The 17,329-nt window shown below is 52.8% G+C and overlaps 1 protein-coding gene across 7 annotated transcripts in view; it reads right to left on the bottom strand.

Moving 5' to 3' along the window:
- Window positions 1-3,731: 3,731 nt before the first annotated feature.
- The window catches only part of FHL2 (four and a half LIM domains 2), a 47,593-nt gene continuing 33,995 nt past the window's right edge, over window positions 3,732-17,329 (bottom strand). For 4 of the 7 annotated variants that reach the window (XM_068973303.1, XM_068973324.1, XM_068973310.1 and 1 more), the window contains 5 exons: window positions 16,980-17,157; window positions 10,556-10,730; window positions 5,816-5,985; window positions 4,931-5,117; window positions 3,732-4,384 (listed from right to left, as the gene is read on the bottom strand). In XM_068973303.1, the coding sequence (XP_068829404.1) occupies window positions 4,233-4,384; window positions 4,931-5,117; window positions 5,816-5,985; window positions 10,556-10,730; window positions 16,980-17,135 (840 nt within the window). In that variant the 5' untranslated portion in view covers window positions 17,136-17,157 and the 3' untranslated portion in view covers window positions 3,732-4,232. The remainder of the gene's footprint in view (window positions 4,385-4,930; window positions 5,118-5,815; window positions 5,986-10,555; window positions 10,731-16,979; window positions 17,158-17,329) is intronic. The other 3 variants (XM_068973271.1, XM_068973292.1, XM_068973280.1) reach the window with 1 other exon arrangement.

The raw sequence follows: 17,329 nt of genomic DNA, 5'->3' as shown, positions 1-17,329 counted from the left end.
ACGTAGTCATGGCAGCTCTGACCTCCCTCTCAGCCAGGAATCACTCCCTCCTGGGAGCATCGTCTTTTCCAAGTGAAGCTGACTGTAAGCTCCTGAGGGGAGTGATCCTGCTGGAGGTGGTGTCTGACGGCAGGAGACTCGGGGGATAGGAGGAGGGGGTAGAAAGCCAGAGCCTGGGGGTCCAGGATGCCTGGGAGGCGTACAGTTGGCAGGAGAGGGGCCGCTGAGTCTGGGGGTCACTCAGAGCAGCGTGGGGCAGTCGAGGTGCCGCTGAGGCACCAGAGATTTCGTGGTGTGTGAAGTGGCGTCACTCTGGTCCGCTAACAGAAGTCAGCAGGGAGACACGCAAGCCTCGTGCTCATGAGTTCCCAGGTCCGCGTTCTGCCGTGTTTCTGACCAAGGTCAAGGGCACTTCACATTCTTCCCTCGTATGAGTGACCCTCAGATTGGAGTTTTCCTTCCTAGAGCAGTTCATCCCTTTGTTGATTTGTTAAAACAAGCATTTTAGCTCTTGAATCGCCTTACAAAACATTCATTCAGCCTTGAAGATAGGTACGATACCCAAACTTTAACCCTACATTTTTCAGCCTTTCTGCCTTTATCCAAAGTATAAATCCGTACACATAAGACAAAACTGATAGACATGAGTGCTGTGTCAGTTGTTAATGTTACGGTAAATTGTTAAACGTGCTTTGTTATCTGCAGGGCTGACATCTGGGTATGTTACAGGACAACCATAATCCTATACATGCTGTGTGTTAAGGGAGATTTTGAAAGTGCAGATTTTAGGGTAGAATGGCAGATTATATTTTATGTTCTGCTGTCTCCTCTCCCATTTGCATCTCTCTCCTAGTTAAGAGAGAGTTAGCCGTTTGACAGTTTTACGTCAGTGGAAACTTGTTTTTACTCAATAAAAATAATTTTTAATTTGTATATTTAACTTACAGAGTAGGTTGGTAATAACAGCTGAACTGTGTAACATTGTTGCTTCAAATTGAAGTTTATATTACGAACATTCAGCATCAGTGCTCATATAGCAGCATATTATTGAGCCGTTTTGAGTTTGAAGAGTGGAGAAGCCTCGGCCAAGTACTGCGGGTCACGTTCCCCACATCCGAGCACAGAGTGGACACAGCTCCATGGGCGATGACAACAGACCCAGGGGTCGCTTTCTGGGCTTGTCTCCAGGCCTTGACCTGAGCAGCACTCATGCGGACGACCCCTTGCTCCTTGACATGGGCCCGTCTGGTGGCTTGGATGAAGTGAGTGGAGGGTGGGTGGTCAGGTCAGGTGGCTCCTGGCGCGGGCACGTGTCTACTTCAGGCACTGGGCTCCCATGCCGCTCCCTCTCTGCTCCCTGTTTTCCTTTTCCTTACTCTCCTCCCCCGTAGTTCTACTTTCCCTGCTCCTCCTCCTTCACCCTGCAGATCCTGAACTCCAGGCTCACGTTTATTTGCAAGTCGGATTGCTTGGCCCACTAATCACTGGGGCCAGAGCTAGGTGAGCCCCATCCTCCTTGCGGACCACAGACGCTGGTGCAGGGGTCTGAGAGGGTCTGTCGCCCAGTGGCCGAGGAGGCGGGCAGTTCACCAGAATCGCTTCGGGCAGCGACCAGGCACTTTGCAAATACCACTACGAGGCCGTCATATCTCTGCTAGTTTTAAAATTCTTCAGAATTGTAATTATTATTTGAAATAGCTTTTTGGTTGACTTAAGTTTTGAGAGATGATTCTAAAACAGATCTAGAGACTCATTCGATAGCAACGACCTTCTAAAAACTTACATTAAGTGAAACTGCCCGTAGGTGAAATCATAGGTCTGTCAGACATCCTTCCTCTGTTGATTGCTGTGGAGCTTGTCATCCTTAGAGGCTCCAGAATGGCCGTGATGTTTTAAGTGTGCTCTTTTATTAAATGCTTGTTTTGTAATTCGGTACAGAGAGTTTACAGAGAGTTTAACCTTGTAATGTACATTTTTGTATGTCAACAGTCTTTTAAGTAGCCTTATCCTTATTTAAATAAAAGGAGTAAAATTACTGAGTAGGTCTGTCATTCATAACAAAAATAAAACGTGAAAACACGTAGTGATCTTTTTTTGACTATATAGAAACTTGTTTATTCCTTATAGTAAGCCTTCTGTACCTGGATCGACTTCTCAGTAGTCTAGCCGCATCTTGGGCCCGCGTGAGGGGCTGAGTGGGGGTCCTTGGGCTGCCCGCTGGTAGCCCCTGTGCTTCCAGGGATGGCCACCAGCCCCCATGTGTCCTCGGTCAGCTCTCCTGGCAAACGTGGACTGACCAGAGGTTCAGCTGAGGGGTGATATTGTTTCTGGAGTAATCTTGAAAAAGTTACCTCTTCCTACTGATGTTTTACTGTTGGAAATTGGAGCTCTAAATTAACTAATGAATTTGGAAAAGCCTCAGGTGACTTTCTACCTTGAACTTAAACGTAGATCTCTTTTTTTTTTGGTCTGGACAGAAGAGACTAAAAAACGTCTCATTTCCATTTAGATCAGTTTTACCAAAGTGCCTTTTGCTGACTGATGTTCTCTGTGCTGTCTGTACTGAACTTGGTTGTCTTCCTTGTTGTGGCAGAAAAGATAAAGATGTGAGTTAAGTTCCTGCCCAGTGGATGGTAGATAATCGCAATGATAGGAGGAAACTCAGACTCTGCAGTGCAATAGTGAGGGCTGGGGGTGGTGAGGAGCATTAGGGAAGGTCCCCCAGGAAGAGATGGTGCTTTAAGGGGAGGCAGCTTAGAAAGCTTTCAGAAGAGTCCTGTTTGTCGTGGGGTTCAAAGGACTGTGTGGTCATTGCTGCTCTGCCCATAAAAGGCAGAGTCTGTGTCCCACTGCTGGGTGTGGAACCAATCATGTGCTCACGCTTGGACCCATGCTACAGCTGTGGGAAAAGCCCACTGGAGAACCGTGTCCCAGCCAGCAGTCAGAGTGCCCCCAGACCCCCGACTGTGGGTCACCCTTCTCCACTGCCAGATGAGACCAGCACCAGCAGCTGACTCGGAATCATGAGGAGCAGAAAGTGTTGGGGTCTTTGCTCCCAGTCCTGGCTAACTTAGACACCAGCTAGGTGCAGAGTGGGGTCCTGCAGAGTGGACAGGGTCTCATGGCAGAAAGGCTGCTGTGGCTCAGATCAGTGAGAGCAGGGAGCCTATTATGAAATTACCCAGGAACCAGGGGTGGAGGTGGGCAGGGGCCAGATAACCTAGGACTTACACAGCCGTGTAGGAATTAGGATTTGATTCTAAGAGTTCACTAGAAGCTGTTAACTGTGTCCAGCCTTAACTAAACATTCAGTTTAATCAAAGGACAGAAATAAGACTAGTTCAGTAAGTACGTAATGGCTCTGTACATTTTTTCTAGTAAAAATTATTGATCTTTTTTAAGCATATTTGAACTTATATATATATATGCTAATAATTAAAGCTTTGGTTGTTGCTGTTTGGTTGCTAAGTTCTGTCTCTTCGCAACGCCATAGCCTGCCAGGCTCCCATGCATGGGATTTCCTAGGCAATAATACAGGAGTGGGTTACCATTTCTTCCTCCAGGGGATCTTCCCCACCCAGGCATTGAACAGGCATTGAACCTGCATGGCATGCCGAATCTCAGTTCCCTGAGCAGGGATTGAATCCATGGCCCCTGGAAAGGGGATGTGGAAGCACAGTCTTAACCAGTGACTGTCAGGGAAGTCCCATAAAGTGTTGTTTATGCTCAGAACCTGCATGTTTCATCACCAGATCACACACTGCGCCTGGCAAGAGATTTTACCCTGGATACCTTTATTGTAAGCCATGTCACCTTGCTTGCAGCCCCACACGACAGGAAGTTACACCGGAAGTGCCAACTCATTACCTTACCATAGTTAAGAAACGGTCAAGTTTGTGACAAACTGATTGTACTTAAATACGCGTGAAAGAAACGTTTATAAAGATATCACTCAAAAGGATTTTTACACTCGGATTGGTCTCGCTTGATTACAGAAAGTCAAAACCCTTTCCTGCCTAAGATTCCCATGAGTTTTCTCCTTCGCAAGCACAGTGTGGAGTAAAGGACTTGAACAGGTGAGTATCGCTGAGAAGCGCAGAGGAAAAGCCCCGCAGTGGCCAGGGGACCGGGTTGCAGCATTGCCTGGTGCAGGCGGAGGAAGCAAACAGCATCTGCGTGCAGCTCAAGCAGGGACCTGGGTGGGTGGGGGAGTCAGAGTAGTGGGGGGCCGCTCAGATGTCCTTCCCGCAGTCGGGGCACAGGATGTCATCCCTCTCCGTGAGGAAGCCTCGCCCCACCAGCGACAGCGAGCACTTCTTGCAGTTGAAGCAGTCGTTATGCCACTGCCGCTCCTCGAAGGAGATGTACTTGGTGCCACCCAGTCCTGCGGAGGCAGGAAGAAGACATGGATGAAGATGGAGAGGGAGCCGGGCGGCCTGGCTCCTGTGGACCTCTTACAACTTGGCGGGGCTGGGCTCCACGTTTAAATCAGACTCCATGCTCAGGTTGGGGCGCTCCTGAGCCTCAGAAAAGTACGAGGGGCTCAGCACTACATGGTCGAACTCATCATGAGGCTCCTGCTGTGTGTGTGTACCCCTCCTACTGTGCATCTGGGAACTGATTGCTGTTACTCCTTGACTGCACACCTCAGGTCTGGTGCTCAGAAGTTTCTCGATGTAAAGAGTGCGGGAGAACAGAGGTGGAATGTGGCCTCACGGACGAGACGCTGTGTGGGCCGGGGTGGAGGGATGGACTCTCCTGCACAGGGTGGTGGAGGCTGAGAGCGGATTAGGAGGATGTGTGCAGAAAAAACTATCCTTTACTGGAGCAACAGGACCTTGTTTCAGTCTAACACAGGCCCGGTTGCAAGCCAACACCGGACACCCGCAGGGAGGGGTGGGGGTGATGCAAGCCTGGATGGGACACTCACCGCTGATGGGGTTGGCGCAGCCAGCACACTTCTTGGCGTACAGGTCGCAGAAGCAGCCCAGGCAGTAGGCGAACTCGTCGCGGGACGTGAAGCGCTGGCCCGACAGCGGCTTCTTGCAGGCGGTGCACACGAAGCACTCGCGGTGCCAGGGCTGCTCCCGGTACGTGACGCCCCCGGTGGTGATGGGCTGCAGGTAGAGGGACCTCAGCTCCCGCGGCACCCACACCTCTGGAGGACGCGTGGTCCTCGCCCCAGACACGCTCTCCAGGTGGAAGGGCACCCCCGCCACCCCCGCCCCAAGCTGCCTGCCCTCCACCGCAGACCCGGCTCCTTGTCTGTGACCAGGGTACCAGTGTATCTGCCCGGGAAAGCGCCGCCTCCTGGCTGGCAGGAGGGCAAAGCCGGAGACTGCATCTCCGGCTAGGATGCATGTCACCAGCCGTCCTCGGCAGCCCCGCCCCTCGGCCGCACCGCCCGAGGGCAGGTCCCTTTGAGCATCTCTCTACCTCCAGGGGCACCTCCTTCAACAGTCTGTTCAGCTACTCCCGCGTTAGAAGGAAGAGCCTTAACAGACACCTGGGGTCAGCACCACCGTGGAACCGGCTTCTTGGAAGGCGTGGGAAATGAGCCCAGGGCCTGCCTCCCTACTGTGTCTAGTGGTGTTAGGACACAGCCCTGGACAGTATGATGAGGGGTCTGCTTCCACCCCCAGACCCCCACCCCCACCCCGAGACCTTTCCAGTTTCCTTGTTTCCTCCCTGGCCCGGTCCAGGGCTGGTTTCTCATTTATTCAAGGAGAGCGGTGAGCAGAGAGACCTTGGGGATGGGAGGATGCTGTTGAGGAAAGGACACCAGACAGGCACAGGCCGGGTGAGTAAGAGGTACCTTCTTGCACTGCACGCACTGCAGGGCATACTGCCTCTCATAGCAGGGCACGCAGAAGTTCTCGCTGTCCTTCGGGATGAAGCTCTTGGTTCCGATGGGCTGCTGGCAGCGGTGGCAGATGAAGCAGGCCTCGTGCCAGCTGCTGCCCTTGTACTCCATCTTGCGGGTGCCTGTCGGGGGTCAAGGAGACAGCAGAGTCATTACTGACCACCTGGGAGGCCCAGTGATGGATGCTGAGAACCTGCCGCCCTCCAGTCCTGGGACCCGCATAGAGTCACTCCAGCTCGGAAGGCTCGCCTCTCAACCAGCACCTTTCCTATTTCGTCGGTTCACAGCCACACACCTGGCCCCTGGAACAGAATCTGTACATAGTCGATACGTGTTGAACAGGACGATTATGAACATTAAGTGGAAAAAACACTTGTCTCTCAGCTTGTGAAATATTGACAGACACCTGGCACAGCTCAGATTCATCCTTGGGGAACATGAATCTGAAGCAGGGGGGCCAGAGGATGAACACCCATCTGGTTCCCAGTGGGTGGGAACTGGCGGGTGTAAGCGCCCTATAGTCTAATGCCCGCTTCAGGGAGGAGCCTCAGTGTCTCTCACATGATGCAGCCGGCCACGCAGACTGAGCTGTGATGAGTCTCAGTGGTTAAAACCCACCTGCCTCACTTGCACTGCCATTGGACAGTCTTCTGATCTTGTCTCATGATATTCCATTTCCTTCCGGAAAGAGTGCCATCAGCTGAGAGGTTTACATTACTTCTCAAGCAGACCAGAAATCGAGAAAACGCTGTTGGTTCACCCCTCCCCCAACACCAGGCTTGATTCACAGCAGGGAGGGCTGTATCTGTTTGCACTTCTTCCCTATATTTGCCAAAAAAAGGAGCATGTGTCTGTTTATAGAAAGAGATGGTTTAAGTAAGAGAAACGTGTATGCGAGCTCCCTTTGTGAAGTACTACGGAATTTGCAGGCTTCCCCGGTGGCGCTAATGGTAAAGAACCGCTTCCCAATGCAGGAGACACTGAGGTTTGATCCTTGGGTCGGGAAGATCCCCTAGAAGAGGAAATGGCAACCCACTCCAGTATTCTTGCCTGGAGAATCCCCAGGGACAGAGGAGCCTGGTGGCCTACAGTCCATGAGGTCACGAAGAGTTGGACATGACTGAAGCAACTTAGCAAGCACTTAGCATGCACGCAAGGAAGGGAGAAGGAGCTTCTTGGGTGAAGAAACAGAAGGGTTCCTGATCCTTGGGCAGCTCAGGGGCAGACCGGACTCCGCAGGTCATCACCAAGGTCCTCCCAGACACAGCCGCAACCCACCCGCTGGCTCACCCTCACCCATGGCCGCAGCTCTGTGGCTCTCTCCTCTCTGGCCACCCGCTGGCCGCACCTGAAGGACGGTGCCTACAGACAGAATACGTGAGCCAGACTGAACTCAGATCAGGGAGCAAGGAGGGAGGCGGCTCTGGAGCCGGAGGCGGGGTGTGGGGGCTTCGTGTTGGGACCCAGGCGTTGGGTAACTAGTTTTTAGCACTAAGACTGAAATGACACGGTCGAAATGACAGGCAATGGGCCAAACTGTAGCTGGTTGGAAAGGAGCCGAGCATCACTCCAGAATCATTGCCTGCTTGTTTTAGTATTTTTTTTCAGGATCACTTTCTCAGCTTCTTGGCCTTTTAGACCCCAGGCACCACCTCCCAGAGAGAGTACAAAACACTCAGAGTGTGTGTGCAGGGGGTAGGGAGCAAATGGTGATCTTCAAAACTATGTGATTAAATTGTGAGTCAGTGAATCCTGAAAATGGCAAAAATTACATCAAGCAATTACGTTTCAGGTAAAAATGATGGAAGGACTTTGCTGTAAATTCTACAACCAAAATCTCCTTTGGTCTCTGGGATTTTAATTTCCCATGTACACCTCTGACACTGGTTCTTTTAATCTCTGACCTTCCCTCTGATCACTCAGCCCAGACACCAAATAATTTGTCCATAAATACCCGATGACCGTGAGTCTCACTAAAGCCCCCAAACCAGACCACACATGCCTTCTGCATGTTCAGAATGAGCCTTCTGTCCACCCCGGAGCTCAGGGAGATGTCCAGTCCTAGGTCCCAGGTCCCACCCAGGTTGGGTATCCTCAGACCTGATGCAGACCTTGTGGGCCTTGTGCAGAGTCACCAGCAGGGGGCGGCAAAGCTCCTCCTAAGAACCTGCAGATGAGGACCCCGGGGGACCAAGTCCACCTCCTGGAGGAAGGGGTGTCTTTCTGATTCAGAGGAGCAAGTGAGGAATCTGAAAACCGGTGAAGGCCTGGCAACAGCGTGAGGCTACCAGGAGGCCTTGAGCCAGGGCTCAGCATCCCTGCGTGGGCTCGGGAGGGAGCCTCATACCTCGGGTTGGTGACTCACAGCTGTGGGTGCTGAGTGGGGACGCCTGCAGAAGCCGCGCTGCCAGTCTGCACTGCTCTCATCTTGATTTGGTTGTAGCACTTTTGAAAATCAAACCAAGGAAGGAAGCTAGCGCTCTGATCTTGTTTTGTGGGTTTTTTCTGTTTGGTTTTTTTAAGTATCTAGTACTTGTTTTATTCTTGCAGGCCTTTTTGGGCACACCACCTCTGATGCCCGGTCCATTTCCTCTGCCAGATGTGCCCTCTACTGACTACTCCATCCGCTGAAATCAGGTCAACCTTGAGACTGCTCAGAGGTCACGTCCCCAAGGGCCCCTTTCCTGGCTGCCCTGCTCTGACTTAGTGCCTCCATCACAGTAGACACCAGCCAGGCTTCTCCTAAAAACCCCAACAGCAGAGATGGTGAGATGCATGTCCCTGGGGAGAAAGCGGGGCGGGGGGAGGGGCAGCAGTCCTCAGAGACCAGCCTGCCAGAATCAAGAATCGTCTTGGTGGCCCCAGGAATTTTAGGAAAAATTCACCTCTTACTCTAAGGTATATTCGTCTTTGTCAAAACAGCAGTGAACATTTTTCTCCCCAGTCTGGACCGCTGCCCTGGAAAACTGTGTCTTTCCCCACGTGCATGGCCCTGGCTCGGTGCCCGGCGGCTGGGCATCCCTGGGTCAGTCTCCTTGCAGTCAGGAGTCTGACTCTAAATGATCCCTGCAGCCTAAGTTCTCTGCGTGTGTCGGCGCAACCCTAGCTGCTGCGTGGACTAGCATGACTCTGCAGGGCACCTAGGTTTCTACAAGCTGACATTCATTCTACTGAAATTGACAATTCAAAACCCCTCATCGAACTTCATCCTGCGCATCTTATCAGTGTGTTCATGGATACAGCACATTTTAAAAATCACTTTTAAGGGGCATGACTTTATGTTTGGTTCCATTCACCAATGTAGTAAAGTCCTTTAAAAGGACACTTAGAATTGAAAGATCCCGATGCTGGAAAAGATTGCAGGCAAGTGGAGAAGGGGGTGATAGAGGATGAAATGGTTGGATGGCATCACCGAGTTAATGGACATGAGTCTGAGCAAACTCCGGGAGATGGTGAAGGACAGAGAGGCCTGGCGTGCTGCAGTCCATGGGGTTGCAAAGAGTCAGACAGGACTCAGCGAATGAACAACAAAATTTAATGTATTTGATATTCCTTCTACTTCGATGCCAAGGAGGACCTTGGCAAACTGGACCTCAAGTTCTTAAGTAATTGTCGATGAAGTGAGCTAAATATATACAGTGGACTGATAATGATGGACAAACATGGACTGTTATTCACAGCCTCAAAAACTAAGGTATCTTAAATGTCAAAAACATTTACAGATTAAGAAAATCCCCATATAAAACCACAAACCTAAATCACTCAATTGCATACTTTTAGTTAGAATAAAAAAATTAATTTACTCTTGAGACCAATTTTTTTTCTAAACTTCACTCATGCGTTATCAGATTATTTAACACAATATTACTGCTCTGGGTTGGATTGTCTTAATAAGTGTGCCCTTAATTCTAAAGCTTCTCAGGACTGAAGGAAGCACATCCTCTAAGAAGCCATCTTGAGGACAGATACTTTCTTGAGCAATTTGAGGGCTCCCCAGGCAGCAGCATCCAGCTTCCCAAGAGCTGGGGACCTAGACCTGTGTCCTGCTCCCACCACCCTGAGCCTGATTTGGGGGCCACACCCCAGAAGACAGTCATAGGACAGAGCCCTCTCTTGATTTTATATGGCTCTCTGGCAGAGAAGCCGGATTAACGAGGTCTCAGGTGGGATCGGCTGAAATTCCAGTTTACCTGGGAGTCCTGTATTTTATGCGCTAAGTCTCGCAAGGTTACTGTCCAGTTGCCCCTTACTGGTCATACAGAGGACATCACTGACCCTCTGTGGCCGATGAACTATCCAGGGTCCAGATCTTAGGTTCTTCTTGCTCTTGTTTTGTGTGTCTTAACAAGATCATTTTTTAAATACTGTGTTGAAAAATTTCACATAGCATTTTTGTCCATTCTATTCTTTAAAAGAAGATTCCTCTCCCATAAAGCAAAGATTCCTCCTCCCCTCCCCAACCAAAAGCAAGGGATACAGTCCCATCCGCCCCCATCAACAGACAGGTCATTCATCACTGGCCACTAGGCCCAGCTGCGGTCAAGTCTGCCAGGATGTCACCCGCACGGGGCGCAGCACCCAGCTCCAGGTCCAGCACGAGTGTGCAGGGGTGGAGGGGGGCGTGGGGAGGGACTGGGGGGTTAGGGCTTGGGGACTTCGCACGTGTGCGAAAGGCGGGATCACGGCGCCCACCTGGCATGATGCCCTTCTTGCACTCCTGGCATCGCGACGAGTACTCCTGCGAGTAGCAGTCAGTGCAGAGCAGCTGGTCCTCCTTGGCAGCGAATGGCTTGTCCACGAGGGAGCCCCGGCACCGCGAGCAACGGAAACAGGCCTCGTGCCAGTGCCGGTCCTTGTAGGACAAATCCTGCAGACCCGGGGCAGAGAGGCAGAGAGGTGAGAGGGGCCGGGGCAGGGAGGTGGAGCTCAAGGGGCTGGAACGGGTCGGGTGGGGTACGGAGCCACTGTTTAGAAGCTTCTGAAGAACAGGTGGTTTTCCCTGGGAACTCTCCATAAGAAAGAGAAGCTGCAGTGAAACTCATCAGTGCTTCTGCGGGACACACAGCCCTTGGGGGTCCACTGGCCACAAGCACACGGCACAAACCCAACCATGCCCGAAGGGGTGGTTGTTATTCCCAGGGGAGGGAGGGTGGGCTGAGGGAACCTCAGAGACAGAGCCTGGGGTGGGGGCCCTGGGTCAACCTGGAGAAGGCGAGTAGAACACTTCCAGGAAGTGCTACCAGCTGAACATCAAAGACCAGAGGATGTGTGAGCTGGGCACAAAAAGGGCAGAGACCAGGAGGGCCAGCCTGAGGGGCGCTGGCTGGGAGAGTTCCCACCGGGCTGGACCAGAAGGCCAGATGAATGTACCCAGGTGAGTGCCGTTCAGCTCTGTCTTTGTTGAGGATTTGAATAAAGTCCTGTCCACTGAGGACAGTAATCAGCCTAATTAAAGATGAGTTGGGGTTTGGATCACATGATCACTGTTGTAATGCTGATTATGGAATAAATGCATTTAACAATTTTTTCTTTTTGGTATGGAAAACAGTATGGCAGGCAGTTCCTCAAAAAATTAAACAGAGAATTACCCCACGACCAGCAATTCCACTTCTGGGTAGATGTCCCAAGAACTGAAAGTGGGAATCTGTGGATCCAGATTCATAGAAGCCAAAAGGTGGAAGCCACCGAAGTGTCCATCACGGAGTGGACAGACAGTGATGGACAAACGTGGACCGTTATTCACAGCCTCAAAAATGAAAGAAATTCTGACACACACTGTGTGCGTGTGTGCTAAGCTGACTCTGCACCACCATGGACTGCAGCCCACCAGGCTCCTCTGTCCATGGGATTTCCCAGGCAAGAATACTGGAGTGGGTTGCCATTCCCTTTTCCAGGGAATCTTCCTGACCCCAGGGATCAAACCTGGGTCTCCTGTATTGCAGGCAGATTCTCTACCAACTGAGCCACTAAGAAAGCCCCCTTGACACTCGAAAGTTCTCTAAATCTGATACTACACCCGGTCCTGATTAGATCCTCCAGAGGGAGGTCCAGCTCCTGGCCTCCACCCTCCTGAGGCTGTTGGTCATTTGGTCGCTCGCTGTCCCGAGTCCCACATCCTGCATTCAAGGGAAGGACTGATCACACCCTGGCTATAGCATGGCCCTCCAGGCTGGTGACAGCAGCTGCCTAGAACCCTCAGCGCCACCCCCATCCCACACCCACTCCAGGGGGCTGGTCACCATCCTGCCGAGATTCCTGCCGAGCTGAGTCACCGGCCATCCCTTCCCTGGGGCATCCTCACCCCCCGGCACAGCTGCTCCCTGTCTGCCATCTCTTGCACACGCACACACGCACACACGCACACGCACACACGTGTTTCCGCACTAACAAACAACAGCCCTGAACTGTTCATTCACAGACATTCGATAATTCTTCAACCTTCTGACAAAAATGTTTTTCTTGAAGATAAATACCAATCTACGCCCACACTCTCAGGAGCCATGGTGAGTCACAACTCTGTCTGAACAAGCTGGCATCACCATCAGGGGGGCGGGGAGGGGGTGGGCTGAGGTGGGACGACAGCTCACCCACCCGTTCCAGGTGCCGTCGGCGGCGGCGGCCACCCCAGGCCGAGGAAACCTGGCGTGCAGGCAGGTGGGGAACCTCAAGCCACTGCTCTGCACAACTGCATGCCACTAGAGCCCCTGGGGACCCTGGGAGCACGTGTCTAAAATGCCTGGTGTATTTCACCCCAGCGATTAAACCTGAAGGCTCTACACTCGAGTCCTGGCTCTGCCACACACCTGCTGCATGGCGGCGGGTGTGGGGGTGGTGACAGTAACCTGACCCCTTCCAGCTTCAGATGCCACCCGGGAAGCAGAGACGATGGTGAAGAATCGACCACAGTCCTGGCACATTGTAACTGCTCAGCTAACATTGGTCTTCGGTCCCAGCTCATGGTGACATCAGGTGCCCCGAAGCATCACTTACTCATGAGACCAAGATGGATTCCATGCCCTCCTCTAAGAGCTCCAGGCTCCTGGGCTCAATCACTCTACCGGTACAGCGCTTTCAGCCTCCACGGCCCTTCTAACTCTAAAATTCCCTTAATCCCCTCTTGTTCTGAAGCACACAATGACGCCATGGAATAAGGTTTTACTCCTATTTCATAGGTGAGCAGGTTTAACAGAACGACGCTAAGATGCTGTGGACCCAGTCCCCTGCATCCCTCTTCCTGGTCTGCATCTGGCAGGGCATAGACCTTTACCTGGCCCGGCAGCATCTTTACAAGCAGGCCCCAGCATGTTCACCCAGACTCACCTGCTCCAGCCTCCTCTCTGCTATGCTCCCCTCTCCCCTGCCCATACCCTGGCTTGCGCTGTCCTGGCCTCTGAAGGCCCTCATCCCCCTTGGCTATGAGGCCCGGCTAGGACACCAGTTGCTCGGTGATGCCTGTGTGGCCACGAGTGATGCTGGCCCTGGGGGCCTGGGTACCGTCCGCATGGGCACGCCTGGAAGAGCCACACCCTGCAGCTTGCTCGGGCACTTGTGAAGCCCCATCTGAGGCCGTGCTGTCAGCTCTCCTGGGAGTCCTCCTTCTCTCGTGCCGTCCTTACATGTCAGTCTGAGTCAAGTTGATACTTCACGTCCCCACCTCCTCTGGGACTCCCCTCTGTGGAAAAGTCCACACTGCATGGGCGCCAAGGTGGGAAAAGGCCACTGGCTTTGCTGGCTCGAGGCTTGTGGGGCTGGACTGGAAGTCGGCACAGAAAGGCCGAGGCATCTGGTCTGCTTAGGTGATCTGACCTGGTGCCTGAATCAAGGCTGATGCCTGCTCTAAACGTGTGTCTGTAAACTGGGCTCTGAGTGACTCTTCTCACCGCTGGCATTCACTTCTCCAAATGGAGTTTCAGCCTTGTAGTACCGAGCTAGTCTTGTCTCGCTGAATTCTGTTGTGTGTCGAGCCTACCGGGTGGTCCCCAGAGACACCACAGAGGTATCAAGGCTAAGAAGTAGGGGTTCGCTGACTAACTTTCAAGAACTTTGAAACATCCTAGAAAATGCCCCTGTTTTAAGGTTCTCTAGAGAGAGCACATGAAGGGGCGAAAAAGAAAGGAAAAAAAAAAATCTTCAACACATTCCCAGAAAAACTAGCAAGGTAATCTTGTGCACACAGAAAGTCATAGATTGCTGTAAAATGTTTGATAAACAATGTGAGATTAGGCGCAAACACTTCCTTTCTGATTTTCCATTTCAGAGACACTCCTAATGTGGGAAGGGCTTATGGCTTTGCTCTGCCCTTGTTGAGGCCTCGGCTGAGCCGTGGGTGGAGTCAGTGGCCCGGAGGGACCCTGCACCCCCCAGTTAATGGGGGCGGCCCAGGGCAGCGGGGTCCCTCGCCGTCCTCTGCCCCCTGTCTGTCTTTCCCGGGCTGGGGGAAGCTCAGCTGCTGATTCCTGAGCCACCCAGTCCTCAGACCCACAGGACACCGCCATGTCAGGGGGTGCGCCACGCCACTCGGCACAGCACTTTGCAAAGATGTTCCGTGCTTTGTGGCAGTCAGGCTGCCGCGTTCCCATCCGTATGGTCCTTCAAATCCTTGAAGAAAGACTCTGGCAGAGACCCTGCCACTTACCCTGTTGCCAGGCTGGGGGTTCGCTTCCTGAAAGACAGGCACATTTCTCCTGCCCTCACTTTCTCCACAAAGCAAACTTTTGTAATTATTTCCGAAAGCCAAGAAAACGGTTCCAAGTATTCAAAACCCCACATGCCGAGGTCTAACTGCAAGTTCACTTCTTTGTTTCCTTCCCAAATGCACAGAATCCCATGCTGAGACTCCCCAGTGGAGCGGTATCCGGGGTGAAAAGTTCAGCGTGATTGCCTGAACAGCAGTCTTGACTCTGCAGCAGTCTTGTTGATTTTGGCCGCTTTGGGGGGATTTTTTGTTTATTTACTCATAAAGCATGTGCGGAAGGATAAGTAGTTTCAAGGGCCTGTCCACTAAATCATACTGAAGAAACGATCAGTGACTTGAGTTTTGTTTTCACTTTAGCTCCCAGCCAAGGATGACCAGCCCCAAATCTCCAAAACATCTCCTTCAAACCAGAGTTGATAAGTCAGAAAAAGACAAATATCGTATATGAATGCATATAGGTGGAATCTAGAAAGAGGGCACTGACGGACCTATTTGCAGGGCCGGAGTAAAGACGCAGATGTAGAAAGCAGATTTGTGGACACGGAGTGGGGAAAAGGAGGGCGGGGTGAACTGGGAGATTGGGATTGACGTATACACACGAGCACGTGTGAAACAGACAGCTAGTGGGAAGGTGCTGCACAGCACAGGAAGCAGCTCGGCGCTCTGGGATGCCCTAGAGGAGCAGGATATGGAAGGTGGGAGGGAGGCTCACGAGGGAGGGGATACATGCACACATATAGCTGGCTCACGTCCCTTGTACACAGAAGCCAACACAACACCATAAAGGAGTTACGCTCCAAAAGATCCCCCAAACCCAGAGCTGGTCTTTGTCAGAATGATACCTGAAATGCTCACCTACTTACGTCTTTTCCAGGGAGAGCCTTTAGAAAATAAGTTTTTCTCTGCCTATTAGTTCTCCCTCAAAGCAGACATCCTTATTGATGTTTCTCTAGTGAGAACTGAGAAGCTGAAGCTTCAAGAGGCCTGGGGAGGGACTGAGCTGCAAAAAGAACAGGGGTGCTGTCGGCAGAGAAGAGGGGACTGGTTCATACCACCAGCACCTGCTCTCTGGGTTCCCCAGGTCACACTAGCGGTAAAGAACCCACCTGCCCACGCAGGAGACATAAGAGACTCGGGTTTGATCCCTGGGTTGGAAAGATCCCCTGGAGAAGGAAATGCCAACACACTCCAGTATCCTTGCCTGGGAAATCCCATGGACAGAGGGGCCTGGTGGGCTACCGTCCATGGAGTCGCAAAGAGTCAGACACGACTGAGCATGCACACACAGCTGCTCTTTAGAACTCTGGCTGCTTCGTAGCTGCACATGTGAGAACCCATGACCCAGGCTTCCTTGTCGTAGCTCCATTTTGTAAACACGTAGACGGGCACTGAGGGAGTCAAGACATGGGCCTGAGATCACACAGCCAGTGAGACACAGCCAGACTGGAACAGGGCAACTCGGTGTCCGAGCTCTCCCACTTGGCCTGGAGATGGATGCGGAGGGACTCAGACACACATCCCCCCAAGAGATGGAGGTCGGAGGGCCGGCACCCTTCAGGTGAGCAAGACCAGCTGCCTTTTCTCCTGGTTGTAGCCAAAGCTCTGGTTGTTTGAAGGGTGCCCATGTCCCTTCCTCTCAGAATCCACCCTGCTCTGGAGCCAGGACACGTGACTGCAGCTCAGGCTCCAGCGGCTGGCATCCCATGCCCTTGGTCTCTGCTCAAGGCAAAGTCTGCCTTCCCCCACAGATGGAAATCATTCCTAGACTGTTACTAAACACACAGAGACAGAAGCTGGTGTGCGACCAGCTGCTCACCGCCTGCCCTCGGAAGGATGAGATGCAAGACAGACCCAGGGCAGACACGCAGTAGAGCCAGCCGCACCTGCTCAGCCAGCAGCTACACAAGCTGGCCCTCCCCACTAAGACCAGAAGCTCCCCGGATGCCCCAGGGCAGGCAGAGCCTCTGAAACCCTCCACCCAAGAGGCAGGCTCCGTGTCACCCGCACCACACTCACTTCGCAAATATTGACCTCGCACACTTGCCCTGTGAGTCAGCCCGGGAGGAGAGCTGGGAGCCTCAGGGGAGCAAGGGATTGGGCGGCAGGTGTCTGGTTAGATAAGGATGCTGACCTGGGGCCATCAGAAGTGTAGCTGGGAGGCCAGGCGCACACGTCCTGGAAAGCCCTGAGCAGGCGCGACTGGGAGGGGGCAGAGACCAAGCCTGCAGGGGGAGGCTAGGAAGGGCTCATGCAGGGTCCCAGCCCAGCAGAATGGGGCTCAGGAGTGTTCAAGGTGATGGGAACCAGGACTTGAGTGCAAACTATGCAGAGAAACATGGGGAGCCGATGTGGGGCCCAGGGAAGCCAGGCGGTAAGGGAGGATGTGGGGAGCACCGGGGGACCCCCAGGGGGCCGGGGTACCTTGCAGTCACAGCCGATCAACTTCCCGCACTCCTCACAGGTGCTGGCGAACAGGGCCTCGAAGCAGGCCACACAGTAGGGCTGCTCCTCCCGAAGTACGTACTTCCTGCCGAAGAGCGAGTCCTCGCAGTGGTGGCAGTCAAAGCGCTCGGTCATCTTGGCCCCGGATGTCCGTCACCTACCAGGGAGGAGAGGAGGACAGGTTCCAGTGAGCGTTCACACGGCAGGACTGTCCCCCTCCATCACGGTCACCTTGACCATCACCTTTGCCATCGGTGGCTCGCCTCCTGGCTGAGCAATCGACACTCACCCCTGAAATGCCTTGTCATTTTCAACGGTACTTTAAAAAA

The sequence above is a fragment of the Capricornis sumatraensis genome, chromosome 1, assembly GCF_032405125.1.
Source record: "Capricornis sumatraensis isolate serow.1 chromosome 1, serow.2, whole genome shotgun sequence".
NCBI classification, from domain to species: domain Eukaryota; kingdom Metazoa; phylum Chordata; class Mammalia; order Artiodactyla; family Bovidae; genus Capricornis; species Capricornis sumatraensis.
The sequence above is the reverse complement of the archived record's forward strand: the minus strand, read 5'-3'. Positions and strand labels throughout refer to the sequence as shown.